The sequence below is a fragment of the Octodon degus genome, unplaced genomic scaffold (assembly GCF_000260255.1).
Source record: "Octodon degus isolate 3935 unplaced genomic scaffold, OctDeg1.0 scaffold00130, whole genome shotgun sequence".
Classification (NCBI taxonomy): domain Eukaryota; kingdom Metazoa; phylum Chordata; class Mammalia; order Rodentia; family Octodontidae; genus Octodon; species Octodon degus.
The window spans coordinates 7,729,864-7,756,586 of NW_004524706.1; the positions used below are offsets into that span (position 1 = coordinate 7,729,864).

The 26,723-nt window shown below is 42.6% G+C and overlaps 1 protein-coding gene across 2 annotated transcripts in view; it reads right to left on the reverse strand.

Annotated features, from left to right (window-relative positions):
* Nucleotides 1–536: 536 nt before the first annotated feature.
* Ppt1 (palmitoyl-protein thioesterase 1) overlaps nt 537–26,723 on the reverse strand; it is a 28,200-nt gene continuing 2,013 nt past the window's right edge. The window contains exons 1-9 of one of the 2 annotated variants that reach the window (XM_004641071.2): nt 20,746–20,878; nt 16,883–16,992; nt 16,529–16,656; nt 15,983–16,053; nt 14,205–14,307; nt 6,965–7,055; nt 6,086–6,184; nt 3,571–3,642; nt 537–1,930 (exon numbers count right to left, since the gene is read on the reverse strand). In XM_004641071.2, coding sequence (XP_004641128.1) covers nt 1,808–1,930; nt 3,571–3,642; nt 6,086–6,184; nt 6,965–7,055; nt 14,205–14,307; nt 15,983–16,053; nt 16,529–16,656; nt 16,883–16,992; nt 20,746–20,869 — 921 coding nt within the window. In that variant the 5' untranslated portion in view covers nt 20,870–20,878 and the 3' untranslated portion in view covers nt 537–1,807. Of the gene's footprint in view, nt 1,931–3,570; nt 3,643–6,085; nt 6,185–6,964; nt 7,056–14,204; nt 14,308–15,982; nt 16,054–16,528; nt 16,657–16,882; nt 16,993–20,745; nt 20,879–26,723 lie in introns of those variants that run through there. The other variant, XM_023701050.1, reaches the window with a different exon arrangement.

Genomic DNA, 26,723 nt, shown 5'->3' on the forward strand with positions numbered 1-26,723 from the left:
GTCTTGATTTATGTAAGAACCTTATTCAGCATTGCTTATGTTTCAGTTTTACCCCTGTAGGACACACCAAAATATGCAATCTTTTTTTGGTGGGAAGAGAGATTGTCCTGTGACTTCTGTTTCCTGAGGCCTGTGGAAATAAACCTTTATGTACTTAAAAGTTATACAGAAAATAGAATAAAGTTAATACCAAACTTATTTACCTGTTTTCTATATAATGTAAATGTATTGAAAAGAAAAATGACACCCAGGATAGGAAACTACTATTTATTTTAGACAATCTCAATTCATATCTTTTAGTTTAACACTGAGAGGGTGAAAAAAAAAATTCTACAGTACTTTAATGAAAACAGCTTGATGATTTCCAAACTGGCATTCTATAGAAGTCATCCAAAATGTGTTGATGGGTCTTCAAGCAGAAGCTAAGATTTCTATGCTCAAGAAAGGTAGGAAGCAGTACATTAATGGTTTCTGTACTAACCATAAAGAATTCTCAGTCCTTAGTCTAATGTGAGTTGGTTTCTAAGAGGTAAAAGTTTTTTTTTTTTTTGAGGTCCTGGGAATCAAATCCGGGCCTTGTCATCCTGGGAAAGCACTCTACAACTGAGTTACACACTCAACCCTTTATATTTTGAGATAGGGGATATTGGTTCAGACTGCCCAAGATGAGCTACCTGACAACACTTGGGAAATGGAGACATGAGGATCACAAATCTGATGCCAGCCTGACACAAAACAAGACCCCAGCTCAAAGTTGCCCCAGCTGTACTCACAAGCTTCCTGCCTCTTCAAGTGTTTTTTTTTTTTTCTCACAGCACAGCGTTATTTTAGAGGAAGCTGGTAAGTGAGGCTTTGGGAGACAATTTAGAAAGCCTGGTCTCTACATTGTCCCCCTATTTCTTTGCTAAAGACAGCCACAGTGACTTAGCAACCAGGCTTCTAGGTGCACTGTAAGGGTAGATCATAATGAAGGAGCAGGAAACACCAACCACCTCATTTTCACCCCAGGCTAGTACATCATCACCCCATCCCCAATGTCTTAATTTATGTAAGCTGTATGTTTCTGTTCCAAAGCAATCCCCATTGAGAGCTACTTCTCTCCTTTTGTAATAGCAACTAATTTATCACCACCTGAGAAGACAAAATGGGCTATGGAGAGGGAAGATGGCAGGCTGGATGTATCTGTCTAGTAACTGCTAAGATACCAGGAAACAGCCTTAAATTACACAGAAACTCTCCAAATGATACCTTTTGAGCACTAGTTAAATCTCCCATTAGTAACACTGAGATGGTATTTGTGTAGTACCTCATGCCTTGGTCCTGGCTTTTTTTTTTTTTTTTTTTTTTTTTTTTTCGGAACCATGGATTGAACTTGGGCCCTTGTGCTTTCCAGGGCAGCGCTTATTCTACAGAGCCATCTCCCCGGTCCCATGGCCTTCTATTTGCCTCAAATGTGGTCAGATGTTTCCCCTCACTCGTTTGTTCAGTCACCCCTGGCCCTGGACACAATTCTGGCACCAATGCACAGCAAACTCCCTTTCCTGAAACAGCTTGATCACATCACAAGTTCGTAAAACAATCTCCCTTGTTATTAACTAATTAAACTTGAACTCAACACCATATGGTGATAGGAGGCAGTAAAGGATAAGATTCAGATCTTCGATCTTTCCAAGTAGGGCATGCTAGATGATAACAGAAGAGGATTAGTTGCAAGCTGATCTGAGCTCAGGATTGGCCAGGAAGGAAACTTTCAAGTGACTTGGAAGAGTTAGGGATGCCCTGAGCTCTGCTAGAAACTTCGAGGGCTTCATTTAAGGAAGGGTAGGATGTGAGCATAAAACCATTTGTTAGACAGCTGAAGATGGTCTCCTTCTGTAGCCAGAAACACTAGCTTTCCAGCTTTGTCCATTTCCTTTAGCCCCAGGCGGTCCTACAGAGGGAAAGGCCACAATTGAGGTTTAATGAAAGGTTTTGGAGTAAAGTAATACAATGTTAGCTTGAGATACATTTTCAAAATGCAGTTTTGTCCATTAGTATTAAAATGGGTATACTGCTGAAAATGTCAAAAAATACCTTCTTCGAGTTTCTAAGCACTGAAAATGCATGCATAGTCGACATGGTTCTATACAGTCATAGTCTCTTGTTTTGTACCCTGCAGTGCTGGGGATCAAACCTGGAGCCTCACATGTGCTCCTGAGTTATTTTCTTAACCCCTAATTTCAAGTTTGTCCATAGACAGGCAACTCATAGATAAAACTGAAAACATCAGAGTAGGATAAGCCTAATTAGGACTAAGCCAACATGAGAAAACTAGGTAACATTTTTAAGGTAAGATATGGCTAGTCCTTACCATAGATAAGCCAGAACAATTCCATACACTCCAATTAAAAGACAGCCTAGATGCATGAACCACCTCCGGTTAGGAAAATGAACCACTGTGGCAGGGCCAAAACAGTGCTGCTGTGGTTACCACCAGTTTAAGTTTCATGGTAAGTTCTCAGCTGTAATTTCCTAAATTTTTATCAGAACCTAGCTTTTTTTTTTTTTTTTAACCTCACCTAAGCTGGGACCCTAAATGCAAGAGAAAAATCTAAGAGAAAATGACCTCAAATTAGTGGAAGAACTCTAGTGGAAGGTGACTGATCAGTGATAGCCTTGTGCTTTTATGAGATAGTCCATCTTCAATATACATTCCTTTGAATTTGGCAGGTCTGTAACAAAGTGGTGAGATATTGCCATTTTTTTGAGAAATAGGACTTATTGCTAAAGAAAATTCGCAAAATTCCACTCACTACTGCAGGCAAAATTATACCCCTTGTCAGTATCAAATATACTGAGCTATTTTTTGTGCTAGGGATCAAAACAAGCATGTTAACCACATACTCTACTACTGAGCTTCACCCCCAGCGCACCAGGTCTAAGTTTTTCTCTTTTTTTATATTTTAGGGAAGAGTGTTGAGGGTCTCGCTACTAGATCGGACTCGTAGTGATCCAACTGTTTACAGCCTCCCAAAAGCTGAGATTACAGGCCAACGCTACCACGCCCAGTCTCAACTGAACTCTGAGGTGCCCTGGGGGTGGGACTAGCATGGCAGGCCCAGGCATTGAACCCCTGGCCCCTGCACCTGCTTACAGTCCTTTAATCTGCTGAGCCATTTGGCAAGCCCTTTACCATGTCTAATTTAAAAGCAGAATTTCTCCATCTATGACTGCTATAAAGTGGTACTCTTACGTGTTTTCTTTGATATGGGGCTTCCTAGATTTGTGGCCAACTGAACCTCCAAGCCAGCAGCAAGTTCCAACTTTTTATTTAAAAGGAAAACCTTAAATATGATGTTTCCCTTACTTCTGCATGAAAGTCATAAGATACGGTCTTTCCTTAGGATGTGGTAAATTTCTATAAACCAGAGCCTTGCCCAAGAGGCCTCGCCCATACCAGACACAAGTGAGGGACTATTGCTTTGGGGTGGACAGTGCAGGGTTCCTGCACCTGAGATCCCACCACCATCAGATACCAGGAGCTGAATGAGATAGCGCCCACCTTCCAAAGTGTAACTCCCTCCCAGTTACCTCTGTATACAAAGTAGTTTCCTGTAGGGGAATAGTCTCTTTGCCTTGACCACTTTTGTAAAATCCAAACCACTGCAGGAGAGAAAGAAAAAAGATCAGGTCAGAACAGAGATACCAAGCATACACTATTGAACTCATTTGAAACTGGCTTGTACCTAAGACTGCGAAGAAAGTGAACATCATAAAGCTATGTATAGCAAGCAAGAATGGGAACTGAATATGGTGGCACAAGTCTGTAATCTAAGGATTTAAGACAGGCACAAGGCTTGCCATGAGTTCAAGGCAAGCCTGGACTACACAGCAAGACCCGGGGGTGGGGGGAGGGGGAAATGGGGATGTCTTTATTTTTTTTTTCCGGAACCAGGGATTGAACTCAGGCCCTTACATTTGCCAGGGAAGCGCTTATTCCACTGAGCCATCTCCCCAGCCCCGGGGATGTCTTTTTTTTAAAGGCTATGTCTTGACTCACTTTTATTTCAAAGCCAATCCTAGCTGGGTGTGGTGGTACATGCTTATAAGCTCACCACTTAGTAGGCTGAGGCAAGAGGATCTCTAAGTTCAAGGCCAGCCTGGACTACACAGTGTGCAAGACAGCCTGAACCACTTAGCAAGACCCCATTTCAAGAACATCAAAAAATAAATAAAAATAAAAGCCAATCCTGAAGTATAAATCTTCCCCAAGAGTTGTACATTTCAGGGCTGGCCAGATAGCTCAGCGGACTAAAGCGCCTGCTTAGGCAGAGCGCAGTGGCTGGTGTTTGATCCCCAGTGTGCCATGCTGGTCCCACCCCTGGGGTGCGCTGAGACTGGGATTGAAACTGGGTGTGGTAGTGTGTACCTGCAATCCCAACATTTGGGAGGCTGAAAACAGGAGAATCATTATGAGTCTGATCTGCATAGTGAGACCCTATAGACACTGTCCTAAATACATTTTTTTTTTAAAGTTCATTTCTTCAAAACTTTTTTGTATTTTAGGGAGGGGTCTACAGGGTGTTCAGGGTCTCACTACTAGATCATATTCGTACTGATCCGACTGTTCACAGCCTCCCAAGAGCTGGGATTACAGGAGAATGCCACCACACCCAATCTCAGTTGGACTCTGAGTGTGCCCTGGGGGCGGGGCCGGCATGGCAGGCCCAGGCATGAACCCCTGACCCTTGTGCCTGCTTGGAGGCGCTTTAATCCACTGAGCTATTTGGCTGGCCCTATTTCTGCAAAACTTCTGCTTCCTTTACTATATGCTAACTCTGAAAAGCCCTGTGCTGAACTCTAGCCATTTGAAGGTGAGTATGTTTTTTTCCCCAAGAAGCTTCTAGCTTAGCAAAGTCTTTTTTTTTTTTTTAATTTATTTGGTACAAGTTGTTGCTATGTAGCTCAGATTTGCAATGATCCTCCTGTCTCGGCCTCCCCAGTGCTGGGATTATAGGCATGTGCCACCATGCCTGGTTTTGGTGGCCATCATGGCATGTGGTTCTGGGGATCAAACACAAGTCCTTGCACTTGCTAGGCAGGTGCTTAGACCACTGAGCTATCTCAGCCCAACAAAAATTTTTTTTTGTAAAGGTCAGATACAAAATATTTTCAGGCTATAAGGGCTATATGGGTGCAGCTACCACTGTAACACAAATGCATCTGTAGACAATATATAAAACATGAGTACAACAGGCAAGGTGGTACAAGCCTATAATTCCAGTACTCTTGGAGGTCAAGGCAGGAGTCTGAGCAATTTAGTAAGATCCCATTGCAAAAAAATAAATAGTGCTGGGAAAGTTGCTCAATGCCAAGTCCTTGGGCTTAATCCTCACTACTGTAAAAATAAAAACATCTCCCGTGCCCTTAAAAAAATGTATATGATTGTTTCACAAGGAAACTTCACTTATAGAGATGGAAATTTGAGCTTCACATAATTTTTGCATCATAAATATTATTTGGATTTTTTCCAACCATTTAAATATGAAAACATGCTTTGTTCACAAGCTATCCAACAATCAGGCTGCCAGCCCCTGCTGGTGTGACAATATAAAGACTTTTGTAGAGGCTGGTAATCTCAGAAAAAAGGGAGCAAATTCTGCTTGGAAGAGGATGGCATCTAGAGGAAGTGACATTTGTGTTTGACACATAACTATCAAACTGTCAGGTAAAGCCAGTCATATGCAAGAGAAGCAAATGACAAGCCTGGGGTGTATCACATGCTATGATATGGCTGGATTGAAGAAGAAGAAGCTAGAAGGACCATAGGCAGATGAAGCCAAATCAAAGCAGACCTAGAAGGCAAAGATGAGGGGTTTACAGATTTTCTGCTAGTGATTCTGAGCCTTTTTAGGTCACTAAGATGTCTGAAATAGGATTGAAACTATAGCCCCTCCCATCAGGTTTAGAATGGAATTGGGGGGTTACAACCGTGTCACACTGGTGGGCCTCAGAGACTGAAGGGTTCTGTGCTGTAGACAGTTATATGATTGTGCCACTGACTCTTACAGCCTCCTTCCATGTTATGGTGTAGGCAGTCTCTCACCTCAGAGTCTACGGGGTCCACAATGCTATCATTGAGGAATTTCACCATCACAAACTTCTTTAGGGCCATCAGGTTTTTCTTGTAGGACTCATTGACACTCTGGGGGGAAAAAAAAAGCCAGCATCATCATTACTGTCAGGTTCCAGCAGGGGGATCAGACTCAGTGCTCTGGTCTCCTCAGCCTGGGTCCCCATTCCAGTGTCCTGACCAGAACGCACCTTCAGCAGCCATTCAGACCATCCTATCTGACTGACATACCACCAACCATGGCAAAAGGTGCCACCAAGAATCTGTCTACACTCCACAGGTATCTACCATGTAGGTTCAAGGCTTCTTGCTAAGGGGAAATAAACAGCAAATTTTGGGTGGTTCTGCTACACTCTTCTATATTGTTTTCTGGTTTGGTTTAATTTTTTTCCCTTCAAATGTTTAAAAAAAAAAAAATTTAAATGCTCCACCCAGGTAATCTAAATACAAACTGAGCCATCCTACTTACAAGACCCTCCCCAAACCATGCCTGTGACCTCAACACTTGCATGCCCTCTGCAGAATCTCTTTTGGTTAACTCTCTCCCCTGAGAAAATCCATTCCAAATGGGTACACTAGGAAGGCTCCCCTCAGAAGGCAGTCAGCACTCTCCAGACCTTGTCCCACAGCTCCCACACCAGGAAGGAGACTTCAGGGAGGAAGGCCAAATGAACTCTAGCTTTCTTAAAACAAGAGTCTGGGGCTGACTCATGAGTACTGCCTTCCCCAAACTGAAATTTCTGGCTCTGGCTTCTGTCCTGGACAGTCTGGATAAATGTGAATGCTAATTTGTTCTCAGTGTCCCAACAGAAAAATGAATGCCTAACCATGGGTGCCTGGTCAATGACTTACCCTTTCCTGATTTATATCTGCCAGGAAAATGCTGTGTTTGCGATACACATCCTCATTTATGGGATCATGCCAGTATTCTGCTTGCACCAGACTGCAGGAAGAAAAAGGGATAAAAGTGACCATGGTACTTATCAGTCCGATCACCTGGGGTATGCTGCAGTGCATGGACATTCCAAGGCTTCACCCTCAGATAGGAAGAAGGGACCTAAAAAGAGACAGAGACTGCAGAGATGGCAGCTTTGGTTTGCTAAGTCCAGCCAAAAGGGATTTAGTTAGTTATTTTCTTTCTTGGCCATTTTGCCCCCTTCTTGCCCTCTGAAGTTTAGCTTTTTTCTGAAGTATAGTTTTCTCCCAACCCATTTGCTATTGAATAGCAGCTTATCTTTTTCTCTTTCTCTTCTTGTGCAGCATGGGGTCTTTTTTTCTTTATGGGGTCTTTTTTTCTTTCTTTCCCAGGAGCCAGAGACATCTAAGCCCTAGAAAATGAGTGCTTGTATACAAAAGCACTGAAGACAGGAGGCACTTGTTCCCTCCAACCAAAAACAGGATGAAGTGTCAAAAGGCAAAGCCCAAGGCAGGTGGGGAGGTTCCTTTAGGTTAGCACCACACACACCCTAGTTAGATGGGACCCTTAACAATCTTGCTCAACCAATGACACACAAAATCAAGATGAAGACCCCATCCAGGGTCTCAAGTGAAGTTTCTTTTGCAACCCGGCATGGGAAGCCCAAAGCTGAGACACAGTGGAGATAACAACTTACAGGTCATACTGGACAAAGCCATCTCCAAGAGCATATACACCTGTGGGGACCTACAAATATTTAGCTTGAGGGAGTTTCTCTAAACTACTCTTTTGATCTCTTTCATATTCTACAGTAATACAGGGCATGAGCTCATTCCAAATGATGCAGGTTTCCTTTAGAGTGGCTGAGGTCCTGTCCTTAGCCAGGCAGGTTCAAGTGACTGGTGATCAGGTGTTTGCTGATACTGTCCATAGGACTTGGTGAGGGCTATGGACTCAGACCAAGAAGGTGTCTGTTGGTTGCTTTCTTTTTCCTCCGCTCTTCCAGGAAACAATAATCCCCTCATAAGCTTTCCCATTCAGGCTTTCATCTGTCAGAAAACTCAATCCTTTTATTTTTTCCTCTGTTATTATTTACCAGGGAGAGAGGGAACAGCACATGCGAAAGTGGTACATGGCCTCTGTTTTCCTTGATGTGATCTGTGCCAAGCAAAATCTCCAAACTTCTCAAAGCCCATGAATTCTGTGTGTGTGTGTGTGTGTGTGTGTGTGTGTGTGTGTGTGTGTACTATAGTTCCCTAGTTACAAAGATGTGTAGGATAAATTTTTGAGTAAAACCTAGATATTGTGTACACCTTCTTTTCCTGCCTCCTTAATCTGCTGTTACTATAGCCAAGTTCCAGAAACAAGGACATCTGTTCTAGACATGATAGAGAACAGCTGAGCTGCTCCCTTGGGCAGTCCTGACTCGGTTCCCAAGTGTACTGTGCCTCATTTCTCTAAGTACCTGCTCTTGAGTGGATCCTACATCTATCTCTAATAAATTCTTCTCATGTCTTTTTAAACAAAAATAAAAGGAAGAAAGACTTCGATCCATAAATAGTTCACAAGGCACTGGAAGCCCTGGGTATGATCCCCACACACAGCAGGGCTGGTGGGGAAACATTACCAGATGCTGTGAAGTCAGGAGCACTGAGTGAGCGCACGCACCTTCAGAGGTGGCCCATAACCACTCAAGCAAACAAGGAAGTGATTATTAGGCCAGGACCCAGGACCCAGAACTATAGTAGAGAGGCCTAATAGCTGAGAAGGAAAGAGTGAAGTGAGAAACAAAAGCTAAGGGGAGGGGCTGGGGAGATGGCTCAGTGGTCTAAAGCACCTACTTTTTTTTTTTTTTTAATATTTATTTATTTTTATTTATTACATCTATTTATTGTGTGTGTGTGTGTGGCCAGCTCAGCCCACCAGGGGGTGGGGCTGGCTGGCATGTGGTGCTGGAGGATTGAACCGCGGTCCCTGTGCTTTGCCAAGCTTGTTTCAAGTAGGTGCTTTAGACCACTGAGCCATCTCTCCAGCCCTAAAGCACCTACTTTGAACAAGCTTAGCAAAGCACATGGACCGCGGTTCAATCCCCCAGCACCACATGCCAGCCAGCCCCGCCCCCAGGCGGGCTGAGCTGGCCACACACACACACAAATTAATTAATTAATTAATTAAATTTAAAAAAAAAAGCTAAGGGGAGGAAGGAAGCAGGAGGGTTATTTTGTTTGGGAAGAAACTTGGTACTCGTGGGATGGCCAAGGGGTGGAGGATCAGAGGTTGGAAGTGCTCAGGAGCAGGTGCTGGGAAGCACACGGAGCAGAAGCAGTTTGTGCTCCCACTGGCTCATGGGCCCCTGAAGGGCAGCTTTGGAGAGGCTCAGCGACACTCCTTGAGCTACACAGCTGCAGTGAAGGTAAGCAAGAGGCCTCAACCAGATTCTACACACTTAGCAATGTGTGACACTGAAGCAGGAGAAAGGATAGCTGCCCAACCATAGACTACAGCCACTGAGACAAGTCTTTGCCACCTGAGCCTGCTCTAAGCCATGTGGTTTAGAGAGAACAATGTCACTTCTAAAGGACTTTTCACTTACCAGGCCTATTCTAAGCACTTTACCTATAATAAACCTATTTAATCCTGCATGACTCCATGAGCCAGTCTATTACCATTCCAATGTCTGCAAACGAGACAGTCTCACTCACTATGATTACGGAGCTAGCCAAGGTCATACTGCACAGACACACAGCGCCGGAAGGGGATCTGGGCAGCTTAGCTACGCTGCACTGTCATGTGTCCCACAGAACTCGATTGGGATCAAAAAATACTTTGCCTCTCTTTGAGCTTGTAAAAATTAAGATATGCCAGCTACCAGTAGAGGGCACAGTGTACAGGCAACTTGCTGCCCAATAGCCCAAAGAGAGCAAAAGTGCACAAGATGTGTGGAAGTAACACTGAAACACTCTAAGGAAGTCTAACTCCTGAAACCCCAAGAGTTTTTTCTTTCTGGAAGTGCTGGGGATTGAACTTAGTGCTCTACCACTTGAAGAGTTAGCTGAAAGTTACTACAGTAAGTAAAATAATGGAGCAGTGATAGACAAATAAATCAACTGCACAGAAACAGATGGAAGCACAGAACATCCAAGTAAATAAAAACATAAGAATGAGAAACAAAACTTTTTTAAAATTAGAAAAAAAGGGAAAGAAAAAAATTAAGAGGAAGAGACAGAATAGGGAAATACCTCTATGTACCAATGATATAGACTGAAAAACTGCCAGGCCCAGTGGCATATGCCTGTAATACCAGCATTTTAGAGGCTGAGGCAGGAAGAACACTATTAGTTCAAAGCCAGCCTGAACTATACAGTGAAACAAAACAACAATAAAAAAGGCAAGTCTTATGATACCTCTTACATTAACTTAAAAAAATTAATAATGAAATATACCAAAAAACAATAAATTATATATTTTAAATGGATGAACTATAAATATTTGAATTACATCTCAAAAAGGCCATTAAAAACAAACCTGATGGGCTGGTGAGATGGCTCAGTGGTCTGAAGCACCTACTTAGAACAAGCTTAACAAAGCAGAGACCACGGTTCAATCCCCCAGCACCACATGCCAGCCAGCCCCACCCCCTGGTGGGCTGAGCCACCCCCCCACTAAATAAATAAATAAATAAATAAATGGATTCTTAAAAAAAAAAACAAACCTTAGGCTGAGGGTGTAGTTCAGTGGTAGAGTATGTGATTAGTGTATGTAGTGCTCTGGGCTCCAACTCCAACAGCAAGAAAACAAAACAAAAAACCTGCTATACCCAAAAGCACCATAAACAAAACACACCACAGACAGGTAGGAGTACAACACATCTAACAAGGCAAGTCTTAATGCCAAATTTTGTTTAAGGGGGTAATATGGAGGGTATATAATGTCCATATTTTTTAGCAACGTTTCTATTGATGAATTATTTGATTTTGAGTTTTATTATGTTAAGCAATGCATGCTTAATAAGGAAATAAAGTATCAGTAAAATATTAAATTTTTAATACATAATGAGTATATAGAATAAACATCAATATTTTCAACATCAACTGTTTACCTGCTTATAAGATCTAAAAATTGAGATAGAGATATAGCTCAGTGGCACAGAGCTTGCCTAGTAAGCACAAGGCCCTAAGTTTGATTCTTGATAACAACAACAAAAACATCTAAAAATAACAGTAGAAATAAATTCCTATGTGAACTACAATGAAAACAAAACTCTACTACAGAGATAACCATTACTTCAGTTATCACACCTTTAAGGCAATTTTCACACAAGACAATAGCATATTGCATACACAAGTCTCGCACTGAGCATGTGTGCTTAGCTTTCTTTTCCTGTTTGGCAGGCCATACTTTGCACGTTCCTTGCCTTCCTATTTTGTCAGGAGCTTCCTATTATATGATGTGTACTTAGTTGGAAAATGAAGCATCATATGTAAAACATCAAATGTATACTGAGTGTTTAGAATCAATCCTTCTTCCTTCCTTTCTTCTTTTTCTTTCTTTTACCTGGATCTGAACTCAGGCTAACATCAGTATTTTCAACATCAACTCTTTGCTTACTAAACCTAAAAAATAATAGCAGAAATTGCAGCAATCCTCCTGCCTCAGCTTCCTGAGCACTGTGATTATAGGTGTGTGCCACTATACCCTGATCAAATGCAGTTTTGGCATTGGGGGGGGCACAGAGGGTCTCACTATTGTACTTCAGGCTGGCCTTGAACTCCGTATGTAGTCCAGGCTGGCTTCACTGTCTCTACCCTATTGGCCAAACCACCCGGACCACTGCAAAACCACTGATCAGCCCATACCATCTTTCTGCCTGAAGCCTCCCAACAGCTTTCCAGGCTGCCTGGAATAGAATCCCACTCCTTACCAGGTCTACAAATCCTCACACAGCTCTTGCTTTCCTATCCAACTCTGCCACCCATCACCATCTCTGTTCCCCTGGTCTAGACTAAGCCAAACCTGTCCCAGCCTCAGGGTCTCAAAGCCAACTGCTAATCTGCCTCCTGTGCTCCTTTTATCTCTTCCTTCACAAGATTCAAGGTCTCTTCAAAGACCATCATGTCCCCAGCAGGTTCTCCATTACTTCCCGATCACTGCTGCCTGTTATTCCTGTTCCAGCACTAGAGATACTCTATGGTGACCATTTATCCCTCTCCCCACAAGCATGTGACTGTCTTTCTCATTATATCCACAAGACCTACAATAGAGCCTGAAAATAGCAATAACTCAATATTTAATGAAATTAACTACTTTACAAGTACAACTAAAAAGGAAAACAATACTAATAAAGGACCAAAATTTGAAGTTAAATATTTTGAGGATGCTACCCCAGTGATAACAAAAATCCACTTAATTAGTATCAATCGAGCACTACACTAAATACTTTATACTCACTTATTTTAATTCACACAACACATCAACAGCAAAGTATACCAATTGCTAAGGTGGAAGAAAATAAGATTCAAAGATGCCCAGTGCCACACAGAAAGATGGTGGTAGAATTGAGGCTCTCAAAAAGAACCCCAGAAAGGGTACAGGTCATTTTTTCATCCTTTTGCATGTCTGAAAAATGTAGTAACTTTATTTTCTTTACACTTGAAGGCTTCTTGGGGAAACATACACAATAGTAGGTTGGAAATTATCTCCCCTCAGATTACAAAGGTCTGTACTTTGCTTTCTAGCTAGTTTATACAGGCTTACTGCAGACTATTAAAAATAATACTTTTACTAGAGATTGCATGAATCCATGGAAGTAGAACCTGAAGATCTGGAGGGCCAAATATACAGGCTTTTTCCAGTTTTTTTTTTTTCCCCTGCTTCAATTGTCATCTATTTTTCTCAAGTTCTTTTTTTTTTCTTCAGTCTTTTATTTACTTGGCACAGGGTCACTATGTACCTGGCATGGCACGCAGTACCAGGGATTGCCAGGCAGGTGCTTAGACCATTGAGCTATCTCCCCAGTCTTCCAAGTTCCTTTTTACTTGTGCTCATTTTAGCTTCTCTCTCATATTGAAGCTCTCTTCAAGTGTCTGGGGGGTCTGTGATTCAATACTCACATTTAAAACCTAGCGCAAGGCTGACTAGATGTTCTTCATACAATAGACAGCAGTGATTAACAGAATGTATGTACTAATGGCTTCTGTACATACTGATCAGGAAGGAGGATTCCAGACTCATCTCAGTCTTTCTGCAGTTAGCTTTTCCAAACAGGAGTCCTCTGAACTCAGCCTTCCAGGAGTAATCCTGGCTGCTATCACTCTACAGGCTGAACAAGCAGGAGTTCAGGGCATGGGTTTTCAGGACAGCAACTCACCACCCTTCCTTGTCTTCACTAAGTGTGGGTTTCTATAAGTAAGTTGCTCTAGAAAATCAGTTTTGCTTTTCTTTGCATGTGGAGGAAAAGTAATCATTTGGATACACACACAAGTAACTGAGGAGTCTAATCAAAGTCCTGCTTTCAGTTCCACTATTCCACCTTCCAAAGCATCTTAGCAGCTCCTGAGCCTTCCTTGTGCTGGGGAAGGTGAATCTGCTTTCTTTTCTTCTTGCAGTGCTGCCCTCTACTGATGGGAAGGCTTTAAGTTCCTTTGTTTTGCTAAAACAATTTTCATACTTTCTTTTCTCTTTCATATTTATATGACATATTTATAGTTTTATCTGCATTATCTGCTCAATTTTAAAGTATTAAAACCTAAAAGTACTCTACTTTTATTGTGTTCTGTTCTATTTCTTACCTATATGCCTCAGAAAAACCTATTCTCTTTCTTTGGATTTCTTTGTTTTGTGGACATAAAAACATAACACTTGGTAACCAGAATTGTGTTAGTGATGATTAATGAACAGCCAGTAGGGCTGAGAATCAACACCCAAACACTGACTAAAGGTAAAAGTGGTAGATTGACTGTGTTTATCTTCACTTCTTCTTTAAATGGTTAATAAAGTAGCACAAACAGAATTTAAAGGGTATAAACGCACCAGGGCAAAGAATAGGAGAGAAGTTAAGAGATAAAAGATGTCATTTGAATATCACTAGCAGTTACTCCTAGAATAACTGTTAGCATGAACCTGAGCATGGTGTTTTCACACAGCGGCGGTCTGGGTCCTTGCAGCTAACATACACACCGTTCCTGAACAACTTTGGAGTAAGCTGCAGTATTCAGTGTTTTTCGGATGAAGTCACAGATGTGAGAGGTCTCTCCTGGGCATCGAGGGAATCCAAAAACACCTATGGTAGGAAAAGTACCCATCCATCAATACATCAAATATCTGCTGGGATAAGGGTGCTGTGACAAAAACAGGCAAGAACAAGACCCTAATCTCCAGCTCTTGCAGAAGCACCAAAATCTAACGACATAACATGCTTCTTCCTGTGCTCCTGCTGCTATCTGTGGCTGGAGGCTATGCCCCTGTTGTTGGGATGGTGCCCATTCTACATGACAGCACATGGCGGCCTCTCTTTCTCTTATGGGCCTTGGCTTATGGAAGTCAGAGATGTCTAACCTTTTCCATGCAGTCCCCACCTCCTATCCTACCATCACCCAGGTGGACAATGTGGTGGTGCATATCTATAATCCCAGTACTCAGTAGGGTAGGCTGAGGCAGGAGTTGGAGGCTAGCCTGAGCTACATAATGAGTTCAAGATCTCAAAAAAAAAAACAAAGTAAAACAATAATCACTGGTCTCTCTCGACAAATATTTGTTGAATAAATGATAATCTGTTTTTACCAACATAAAGTACTTTTATAAAGTACTTTCCTATTATTTCAATTCACTCTCTGAAAAATTTCCATAAGATGGGCCATATTTTAATTTCCCCCATTTTTGAAAACGATCTAAGATTTACTGCCTTCTTGGGAGTGACAGTTAACTGGTGAACACAGGTTTTCTAACATACCTGCTAACACTTACAAAATCATGATGAGAGAGAGTAAAGTCTATCCAAAGCACATATCCTTTCCCCCAAAATATATGATTCAGTCTAAACACAAAACCTGGGGGCTGGAGAGATGGCTCAGTGGAATAAGCACTTCTCTGGCAAGCACAAGGGCCTTAGTTCAATTCCTGGTTTCACCAAAAAAAAAAAACCTGGTACTTTTCAAAGGTCTCTATTATAAAATGTATAGACAAAAAAATTCACACATAATTTTTTTGTCTACACCTAAATTCAACAGCACAACACCAATGTTAGAAAACAAAGAAAGCTGGGGCTGGTGAGATGGCTCAGTGGTCTAAAGCACCTACTTAGAACAAGCTAAGCCAAGCAAAGCACAGGGATCGCGGTTCAATCCCCCAGCACCACATGCCAGCCAGCCCCACCCCCTGGTGGGCTGAGCTGGCCACATACAAAAAATAAATAATTAAAAAAAAAGAAAACAAGGAAAGCCACTGTATCTTCCTCAATCCGCTACTACTCCTTACCATGCAGCTGCAACCATTGATCCTCAGTGAGAGCTTTCAATTAGCAACGATTGCACCTCAGCTAAACCTCACTGGTTAAGGTGCTGCTACCACTCAAAGCTGACCTCCTCGAAATCCTACCCATTAAACTGGAGAAGAGACAGCAACTTACTGACTCCCCTGTCATTAGACGATTCTGGGAGGCTGTGTCTCTCCCGTGACCCCATCAATGCTGGCTTTTAAAGGATGGTTGACCTACGAGCAAATAGAGCTACCATACTGTTAGAAGTCAAAGTGGTCATGCATGTGGCTGGGTGTGATGGCACACACTTATAATGCTTGTACTTGGGAGACTGAGGCAGGAGATTCACTGTTGAAGCCAGCCTGGGCTGCACAGTGAACGCAAGGTCAACCTGCCTTTCATTGCAAGACTCTGCCACAAACGAACAATGTGACCATGTGGGTTGGCACAGGGAAAGAGGAGGTATGGGGGCCAAAGTTACCTTGATGCTGTGCCCCAAATGTGATCAGACTGATCATAGGAGGTGATGGGCATCTCTGAACCACTGCTCTCCTAGAGAAATTAAATGGGTTATCAGCTGACTGTCAGATGAAAATGTGTCATCCAAAATCTGCTCCACAGATTAAGCTACATAATATACTGCAGCTCCCCAAAGTCTTAGAGGAAGTTCTGGGATTTTCATCTGCTATGGTCAAACCCAAACTTCATTTTTCACAGAAAATAAATTCAGCTCCATAAAGCTTCTTACACGGGGATATTTTATAATTATTTCCTTTTCGAGACGGGGGAAGATCCCAAGAGTTCAGAGCTGTGGCCAGGCACAATGGCACATGCTTATAATCCCAGCTCCTGGGGTCAAGGGAGGCTGAGAAAGGAGGACCACGAGTTTCAGGCTGGCCTGGGTGATTCAGACAAGGATTGCGGCTCAGTGGTAGAACCCTCGGTTGCCTAGTACATAAGGCCCTATGTTTGAGTCCCAGTACTGCCAAAAAATAAGACAGAGCAGTGAATTAATTCTGGTACTTACAGAAACTGGCCTCCCTGGGAGAATCCCATAGCATTGTAGCCTTGCTGCAGTTTAGGATCATTGGCAAGAATCTGACACACTGTCCTTACTTGGGAGTTGACATTCAAGAAGAAGCTGTTCTCCATGTCCTACAAAAGGAGCCATAGAGAAGTGAAAGATGGGACTAAAAGCAACCACTGATATCTCTCCTAGAAGTTAGCTCATGCAGGCTGACACCCACACACACTAGAAGGAAGAGAAGGTCCAGGTGCACTGACTCATTTGCTACTGGAAATGTAAGCTGAAGCATCCTGATAGTACATTTTCTGAAACAGCAAGCAAGCCTTCCAATGAAGCGAGCTGCCAAGTTCTTACCTCTTTGATGTTCTTCCCAATCTCTAAAGACAAAACATAAATTCCAGGTATTTTCTCTTCAACCATTTTTTTAATAGCACCCATACTCAAGGGATTACAGCAGCTGTCTCCTAGCCAACAAAAACAACGAAGGAAACTCATTAATTAAAATAACAACATACAGAATGGGAGAAGATATCCTGGAGTCTAACATCCAGGATACATAGAGCATCAATTCGGGATGTGATAGATCGCCCCTATAATTGCAGTACTCAGGAAGCTGAGGCAGGAGGATCACAAGAACTAGAGGCCAATCTGGGCTACACAGTAAATGTAAGATCAGCCTGAACTATATTGTGAGGCCCTGGCTCAAAAAACAAAAAAACACCCAAAACTTGGATAGAAATGTGAAAAAATTATGTGAAGTGGAATAAGCCCCAAAGATCACTATTATGTAATACTCCCCCCCTTTTTTTTTTGTACTGGGAATGGAACTCAGGGCCTCATGCATACCAGGCAGGCGCTGCACCACTGAGCTAGTTGGCCCCTATGTGATACCTTTTATAAGACATGTGTATCCAGAATAGGCAACTCCATAGAGACAAAAAGTAGGCCACAAGTTATCAGGAAGCAGTAGGAGGTGGAATGAAATAGCACATATGGATTTTTTTTTCCTGGGTTTTGAGAAATTTTGAAATGAGAGGGAAGTAGTGTTTGAATAAAACAGAATACACTCAATGCTACCGAACTGCCAAAATGAATTTAACCTCAATTTCTAAAAAAGATAAAAACATCTTTTGCTTAGCTCCTATTTATCAAGTAGTAACAAACTTCAAAAGTTAGTAAGAGACTGGGCCTGGTAGCATAAACTTGTAATCCCAGGAAGCTGAGACAGGAGAATCACAAATTCAAGTCTAGCCTGGGCAATTTAGCAGGTTAGTGACATCTTGTCTCAAAATAAAAAGGGCTGAGGAGCGCTGTGGAATTGGTGGGTTCAATTCCTAGTACTACCATAATAAAGCCCAAAAGTTATAATTGAGGGCACCAATTTTTGGGGGTGTTGAAACAGGGTCTTATTACGTATTCCAGGCTGATGTTGGACTTTTTCACAATGATCCTCCTGCCTCAGTTTTCCCAGTGCTGGGATGACATGTGCAGCGCCATGCTCAGTGAGGGACGAAATGTATTATTATAGTATGTGTGCTGTTGAAGCAAGCACCATGGGCCAAAATGAAAATGAAAAAGTACGCACTGGTGCACATGCTCCTCCTTTACCACAAGGGGTACTGAGGTACAGAGACTCCAAGAATTCTTTTCGGAGGCAGAATTAGGAAAACAAAATGTAAGTTTGTGCAAGTGCTGCTCTAGAATGGCACAATTTAGGAGCAACTTCCTCTTTACCCTGCATTCTAGGTGCTTCCTGTCTCATCCTAGTCCCAGACTCGTTCCTTTTCCTGTCAAGAAATCAGGAACAACTGCTCACTGGGTGGGCCAATGGGCTGGGATCATTTCTTTCTTTCTTTTTTTTTTTTTTTTAATGTTTTGAGGCAGGGTTTCACTTTGTAGCCCAGACTGGCCTCTAGCATCCTGTCAACCTCACTGTCCTAGCTGCCAGCCTAAAACAGTCTTGAAAAAGTTATTTGTATTTGTTGGCTCTAATTCCTCTCTGAATGTTTTTCTTTAACCCATTTCAATTCAGCCCTCTTTTTTTTTTTTTTTTTTCCGGAACTGGGGATTGAACTCAGGCCCTTGCACTTGCCAGAGAAGCGCTTATTCCACTGAGCCATCTCCCCAGCCCCCCCCCTTTTTTTATGTTTGTTTCAAGACAGAGTCTCACTATGCAGTTCAAACTGGCCTCGAACTCACATCCACCCTCCTACCTCCAGTGCTGGGATTACAGGTGTGTGCTACCACACCTAGCACAGCTCTCATTCTCATCTCTCCCCCCCCCCGAAACTGCTTTTGTCAAGATGTTTAAGGATCTCCATATAGCTGAGTACAATAATCGGTTCTCAGCCCTGATCTCACATGACTGAGCAACAACATCTTTTTTTCCCCTTTGATATACTGGGTATCAAACCTGGAGGGTTGCATGCGCTAGGCAAGTGCCCTATCACTGAGCTACATTCCCATCCCCACACCCTCTTACTATTTTTGAAGCCAGTGTGGTGATACACATGAATACCAACATTCATGAGACTGGGGCATGAAGATCACTGTGAATTCAAGGCCAGCCTGGGTTACACAGTATGTTCAAAACCAGTCTGCACTACACAGTGAGACCCTGTCTCAAGAAAAACAAACAAAAATAAATAATTTGGGTCACAATCTTGCTAAGTTTGCCCAGGCTGGCCTGGAATCTATGGTTCTACTGCCAAAGCCTCCAAAGTAGCTGAGGTTATAGATATATACCACCAAGTCCAGCTCTCTTTCTTTTGAAATATTTTTTTTTTCTTTTTCTTTACCTGGCATCCCTGACACCACATTCTCCTGATTTCCTTTCACCACTCAGGGTATCCTATTACTAACTCAGGCTACTTCCTATCACTCTCCACCCCAAATACCCAAAGGCCTCAGAGCTCAGCACCATACCAAATTTACTCCCCAGGGGATCTTGGCAATCTGTAAGTGCCAGCCAGATGCCCAAGGCACGCAAACTTAAATCTCCAACATGTACACTCAGATGCCCTTATGACATTTCTCAGGCATAACAAGGACCTCAAATTCAGTAAGTCCAAAGCAGACTCTCCATCACCATCCATTTCAAGCTGGCCCACCCAAAGGCTCCCCTAGCTTGGTAAAATGACAACTTTTTCCTTCTAGTTCTCCAGGCCCAAACCTGTTAGTCATCTCTGGCCTCTTTCATGCCACTTACAACTCCCACAGGTTCCATTTTCAAAATATATCAAAACTTTGACCACTTCCCTACACTTCTGCTCCTATACAGCTCCAAGCCATTGTCATCTCTTGTTTAAGTTCCTGTGATAACTTTCGAACCTGTCTCCTTGCAATTCTCCCTGCCCTTCTATGCTCTCTTCTGAACAGAACACTCTGACCACTTAAAAACATAAGTTAGATCATGTCACTCATTTGCCCAAAAAATCACTCTACCCTCTTTCTACATTAACCTTAGTGGGCTCAATATCTCAACCCTTTCTCTTAAGCCTCTGTTCTCTTTCCCTTGCTCTTTCAGCTCCAACCACACTGATCTAAATGCTGTTCCTTAAACTTACAGGGTATATTTCTGTCTCAAGGACTTTGTAATTGCTACTTCTTCTAATACATATCTAAATGACATCTTCCCTACCCACTTCGGATTTTTTGCTCCGATGTCACTTTCTCTGGTAACACTTTCCTGACTTTCTGCTATACAAGTCCAAGCACGTCCTGTCTACTTTCACCTGCCCCCGCTTTCTCGCCATTGCAATTATCACCATTTCACATTATCATATCATTATATTTCTTTAGTTTGTCTTACTGGAAATTAAGCTCTAAGTGGACAAAGAATTTAGTCTGTTTCGTTCACTTCTGTATCCTCACGCCTAGCAATTGCTCACTTCATGTTAAAGACATGCATGAAATACAGGTGCCTAACAAGTGTCTCCAGTCGACGTGTGAACGAGGTAGGGATGGATGCGCCCCGCAGCAGGCGCACAGCTGTCTGACTCCACTGCTGCAGCGTAAGACCCTGGAGTCCTGCTCAGCTCTGCCCTCGGCTAGCTCTTTCCCTTTCTCCCAAAGCACAGCAGCTCCCTAGATCTAACTTCGGGCCAGTCCGGCGCTGTGGAAGCGCTGCGCTCGCCCTCCACCCGCTCATTTTGCAGTCGCGAACTTAGGCTGGAAGAAAGTCGCCAAACCCTTAGCCTCTCTCCTCACGCACTCACCCATCCCATGCCAGATCACCAGCGGCAACGGCGCGGGCGGGTCGAGACTCCCCAGCGCTCGAGCTTGGCAGGACCAGGGTAGGAGCGCCGCAGCCAAGAGCCACAGAAAGCCGGACGGCGCCATCTTGGCTCAGTCACGTGAGCGTGGTCACACGCGGAGGATCTGCGCTCGCGGGGGCGGGGCGGGGCAAGACGTCCAGGAGCCTTTGGCTTTTCCCTCTAGGTGCATCCACACGCACCGAGGTGACCACGCCCCGACAGGTGTTGCTGGTCAGTTGCTCAGGTGGGTTGAATGCTTACTGCACAACAGACACTAGTCTAAGTGCTTCAGGTTTTCTGAGTAACTCTTCATACAAGGCTCACCATTTTACAGGTAAGGATCTTTGAGGCACTGAGACGGTGCCAAGGTTACAGAAATAGCAAACTAGGGTCAGGGATTTGGTTTAAGTGGTGCAGCCCCTGCTTGGCAAGTTCAGGGTCCTGAGTTTGATTCACCGTACTTGAGGTAGTGGGGGGAGCAAACTGGTGAGTCCGAAGAGGTAGCTCTTCACCACTGCACTGTCCTTCCTTTGGAACGACAGTGCTGTATGAAAGAGAGGAAGAAAGAACTCTGCCCAGTGTAGGAAATGGAAGAGGAAACATAGTTTCCAGCCAGGCCAGTGAGGGCAGGATGTAGTATTTGTTCTGGATCTTGAAGGAAAGATAGGATTTTAGCTAGCGAAATTGAAATTACGACCGAACGGTGAGAACATCTGTTGGCTATGGAAGAGAGATGGGGGAATAAATCCAAGTCCACTGGTCTGAGAGTGGAGCTGTATTATTGCAACACGAACTCATTGACTACACACCCTTTTCCTTTGTTCCGTCTTTAATCCGGGGTTATGTTCATCATCCCACTTTCATCATCTCAATCTCTGATCTCTACTTCTTTTCCTTCAGAAAAATACAAAAAATAGTTTAAGGAATCTGTTTAGTACATTAAGGACTGCTTTTTGACCACTTCCCTACACCTCTTCTGCTCCTACACAGCTCCAAGCCATTATCATCTCTTTTTTAAGTTCCTGTAATAACTTTCTAGCTCTCTTCTGAACAGAACACTCTGACCACTTATAAACATAAGTCAGATCATGTCACTCATTTGCCCAAAAAGTTTCTATTTCACTCTACCTTCTCTCTACATTAACCTTAGTGGGCTGAATATCTGCACTTAATCCTTTCTCTTAAACCTCTGTTTTGAACTACAAGCTACTCTGTAGCTTGAACTACATAGTGAGAATCTTATCTTTAAAATTAAATTACAATAGACAGTATCACTGATACAAATGACTGGAAAACCCCAACCCAATATGATAAGCAGGTAGCTCTACTGGCAGGAGTACTATTTCCCAGGAATTGTCAAAAGTTGCAAAATAAAAAAAGACTGATGGCCTGAACATGCAGCGTAGTGCTTCCTGAGTACTCCACAATACTCCAAAAAATAAATAAAGTTCCTTCTATCTATATCGCTGGGGATTTAGTACACTGGTATGACTGTATGGCAAGCATGAGGTCCTTAGTTTGATTTCCAGTACAAAAAAAAAAAAAATCCATATATATCATGCTGGAGGCATCATTGTGTTAGAAATAGGAGATTAGGTTAAACAGATATTAAAGGCATGGGACCAAGGAGATAGCTCAGTAGAATAAGCACTTGCCAAGGGCCTGAGTTCCATCCCCTGAGTTCTGAAAAAAAAATAAAAATAAAGGCATAACTGAATCCATTTCTGTGCATGCAGAAATGATTGCACAACTCTAAAAATCATTAAAAACTTTGGGTTGTATACATGAGTTACATGGCATATAAAATATGCCCCAATAAAGCATTTTCTTCTATTTTATATTTGTTTCATTTTCTTTTCTTTTTTTTTTTTTTTCTTTTTTTTCAGTACTGGGGATTGAACTCAAGATCTTATAAAAAAGATCAGGCAGGCACTTACACTGCTGAGCTATATCCCCAAGCCCTCATTTCTTTCTTTCTTTTTTGGTACTGGGAATAAAACTCAGGACCTTATTCTTGCCAAGTAGGCAGTGTGCCACTAAGCTAAATCCCCAGTGCATTTAAAAAAGACATCTATTCATGCATATCTACTGATTACTAGTGAAAGGTCAAGCATTGACAAGAAAAGGAAAATATAAGTTATATTCTTATTTTGTGTGTGTGTGATCTTTTTGAGACATGGTTTCATTATGCAGTTTAGGCTGGCCTTGAACTTATTTTATATCCCAGGGTGGCCTCAAACTCAGAGCGATGCTCCTGTCTCAGCCTCCCAAGTGCTGGGATTACAGGGATGTACCTCAATACCCAGCTTGCTCTGCAACTTTTCTGTTCACCGTTATTTTGAGGGACATACTTGCATTTGCACATTTTGTTCTACTTTGCTGATTAAAAAAGGAAAATGTAATAAAACTGTCTACAGGCTTTCTACCAGTGTCTGGGAGTTTAAAGTGGGCAGCAGTTCATATCTTAAATGTTAACAAGTGACAAGTTAACACACATGCCAAGCCTTCCCATCTTTTTTTTCCCCCATCTTTTCTTGTCCCACCAAAATCTAAGTTCAGTCTATAAAATTGCGAGGACTGACACATACATGATGCATACTTGATACAAGAAAGAAAATGTAGAAGTGTCCATATCTTCTACTCTTCTCTTTGGAAAAATAAAAATGGTTAATGAGGTGAGGCAGGTGAAATGGGAAGTAAAACATAAGCCTTTTTTTTCTTTCAAATTTTTATTTATATCCATATTATTTTAACAACCAGCTGGTCCTTTCTGGGCTCTTACTCTTCTGTTTAAAGAACTGAGCATTCATTGCTTTTTTATCTTTTTTTCCTCATTAAAATGAATAATTTGTTTTTTAAAAGAAAAAAAAAAGAACTGGGCAGATCAGTAAAAGTGGATGTTTAATGCTGAAGGCAAAAGAATAAGTACTCTGCTGACCAAGTGTAAGCAGTGGAAAAGCCTTATATCAGCTATGAGTTTAAGAGCCTCTGCCTTTTCTGTCCCCTCTGATGTCAGCTCTAAGCCAACATCAAAAACCTGCCTGAGTGCATACCAGGAGATTGGTATCAGGTGCAGGGCTTGGCATGATCTTGTGAAGATCTGCCAGCAGAACAGAAGACGAGATTCTCTGGTATCAGGTGTAGGGCTCTGGAGTTCCTGCTCTGCCACACATTAACACATTGCCGTGACTGACAGATCTTGCTCAATTGCTCATCCACCTTGCCATGCCCTAGTCTCCTGCCCCAGTACATGTTCCCATGTTTGCAGTGCACTATGATTACCTTCATCACGAGGAGTTTCTACCACAACACATCTTAATCCTTTTTGCTTCTCCTCCCCGACTCTGATTCCAACCTGCATCTTTAGGACCTCTTCTCATCTGCACAACTCTTGAAGGTAGTAGTGAAGGTTCCAGAAAAGCATATGGAATTGAAGGAGCTTTTAAGAATCGAAGCTGCATTTTCCCTGGGAATGGGGGTGTATCCACCACCATTAGGGCAAACTCTGGAGCACACTTAAGAAAACTTCTGTGTTGATTGCATAATTTAGGGATTGTGACAAAGGCAACGCATCACCTCTCCTGAACTCTACTCCCTCCTGTCCTTTAGGCATATTTATCAATTATAGAAAAACCGCATGCAGCATGAAGTAACAGAAATTGCAGTTCAATAGGAAAAAAACATAAACATAAAAAATTTAATCCAGCCAGGTATTGTGGCACACATCTGCAATCCCAGCACCCAAGGAGGCTGAGGCTTTGAGTTTGAGGACAGCCTGACTACACAGTGAACTCAAGACCAGCCTGAATATAAAGTGAGACCCTGGCTCAAAAAAAGGAAAGAAGGGTTGGCCAAATAGCTCAGTGGATTAAAGCACCTGCATAGGCAGACTCAGCTGCCAGGGTTCATCCCCAGCCCTTCCCTGGAGAGCATCCTGAGATGGCGATTGAGACTGGGTATGGTGGTGCCGCACCTGTAACCCCAGATCTTGGTCGGCTGAACACAGGCGGATCACTGTAAGTCCAGTCTACTTAGTGAGAGCCTGTAGACTCTGTCCTAAAAAAATACAGAAAAAAAAAATTAAAGGAAAAGAAATAGTCCAAGTACTTTTAGCTTTAAAACAATATATTATTATTATTATTATTATTATTATTATTATTATTATTAACTTTATTTGTGTGTGCATGTGTGTGGCCAGCTCAGCCCACCAGGGGGCAGGGCTGGCTGGCATGTGGTGCTGGGGGATTGAACCGCAGTCCCTGAGCTTTAGCTAAGCTTGTTCTAAGTAGGTGCTTTTGACCACTGAGCCATCTCACCAGCCCCAAACAATATATTATTAAAGAAAATTAACTCAATAAAAAAAGAACTCAAAAGCTGAGATAATAGGGCTGGGGTGTAGCTCGGTGGTAGAGTACCTAGCATGCACAAGGCCCTGAGTTTGATCACCAGAACCACAAAAAAAAATAGAGATAATGAAACAACTAAAACTGATAAATAGGAAAAGTAAAGCAAAGACCATCTTTATAGTACTAATACACACACACACACACACACACACACACACAAAAACCCAAGGAACAGACATGGCTGGAAATTAAATTATTGACGTGGAAAAAAATCAATAATGTTAAAAAATCACAAATGTTAAAGGTGGTGCTTGAGTAGACACCTGGAGACAGGCTCATGTGGGGAAGAGGCTGGACTTAATTCTGTTTCAGGTTCAGGCTGGCTGAAATCAGAGTGACATCAACAGGTGGCTTGGAGGATGGATTGAGTTCATGAGGTTTGGGGATGGAGTTTATAATCTTGATCAAGAAATCTGGGTGGAATGCTTGGGTCAAACTTCCAAGGATCAGCAGGTGTGCAGACACTGCTGGACATTCTGGTAGATGGTATATCCAGTCCTAAATTTCCTTAGTGGCATCAGTGCTGTTTGCTGAGGGGAGTGTGGTCCTTTTAGTGGATTGCTGTTTGTAGAGGGCAACATGTTCATTGGGAAGGCCTTTCTCAGATCAGGCCGGACAACAAAAAAGGCAGGGTTTTTTTTTTTTTTTTTTTTGAGACATGGCTGGCCTTAAACTTGTGGAGAGTTCTAGCCTTACCCTCACATGCTGGGATTACAGGTGTGTACTACCACTCCTGGCTGAGGAAGGCAGATATTTGAAATCACTTTGAAGGCACAAATTATTGATTATCCCTAAAGCTAAAGTTATTAAATGGCGAGAGGTCACGTTCTCATGAACTCTCCCAGAAACCATTGCTCTTTCTCTTCCTGTGAGCGGCCTGAGGTAACCTGTGAAAATGGTTTGCTACTCTCTCAACTCCGAAGACTCCACAACATCATGCAAATCAAGAGTCTCAAATTTTTGCATTCACTTTAAGAACATGTGTGAAACTGCCCAGGCCATCAAGGGTATGCATATCTGAAAGGCCACCAAGTATCTGAAGGATGTCACATTAAAGAAGCAGTATGTACCATTCCAGCATTACAGTGGTGGAGTTGGTAGGTGTGCCCAGGCCAAACAGTGGGGCTGGACACAGGGTTGGTGGCCCAAAGAGTGCTGAATTTTTGCTGCACATGCTTAAAAATGCAGAGAGTAATGCTGAGCTTAAGGGTTTAGATATAGATTCTCTGGTTACTGAACATATCCAGGTGAACAAAGCACCCAAGATGCGCTGCCATAGTTATAGAGCTCATGGCTGGATTAATCCATACATGAGCTACCCCTGCTGTATTGAGATGATCCTTACTGACAAGGAACAAATTGTTCCTAAACCAGAGGAGGAAGTTGCACAGAAGAAAAAGATATTCTAGAAGAAACTGAAGAAACAAAAACTTATGGCATGGGGGGCTGGTGAGATGGCTCAGTGGTCTAAAGCACCTACTTGGAACAAGCTTGGCAAAGCACAGGGACCGCGGTTCAATCCCCCAGCACCAC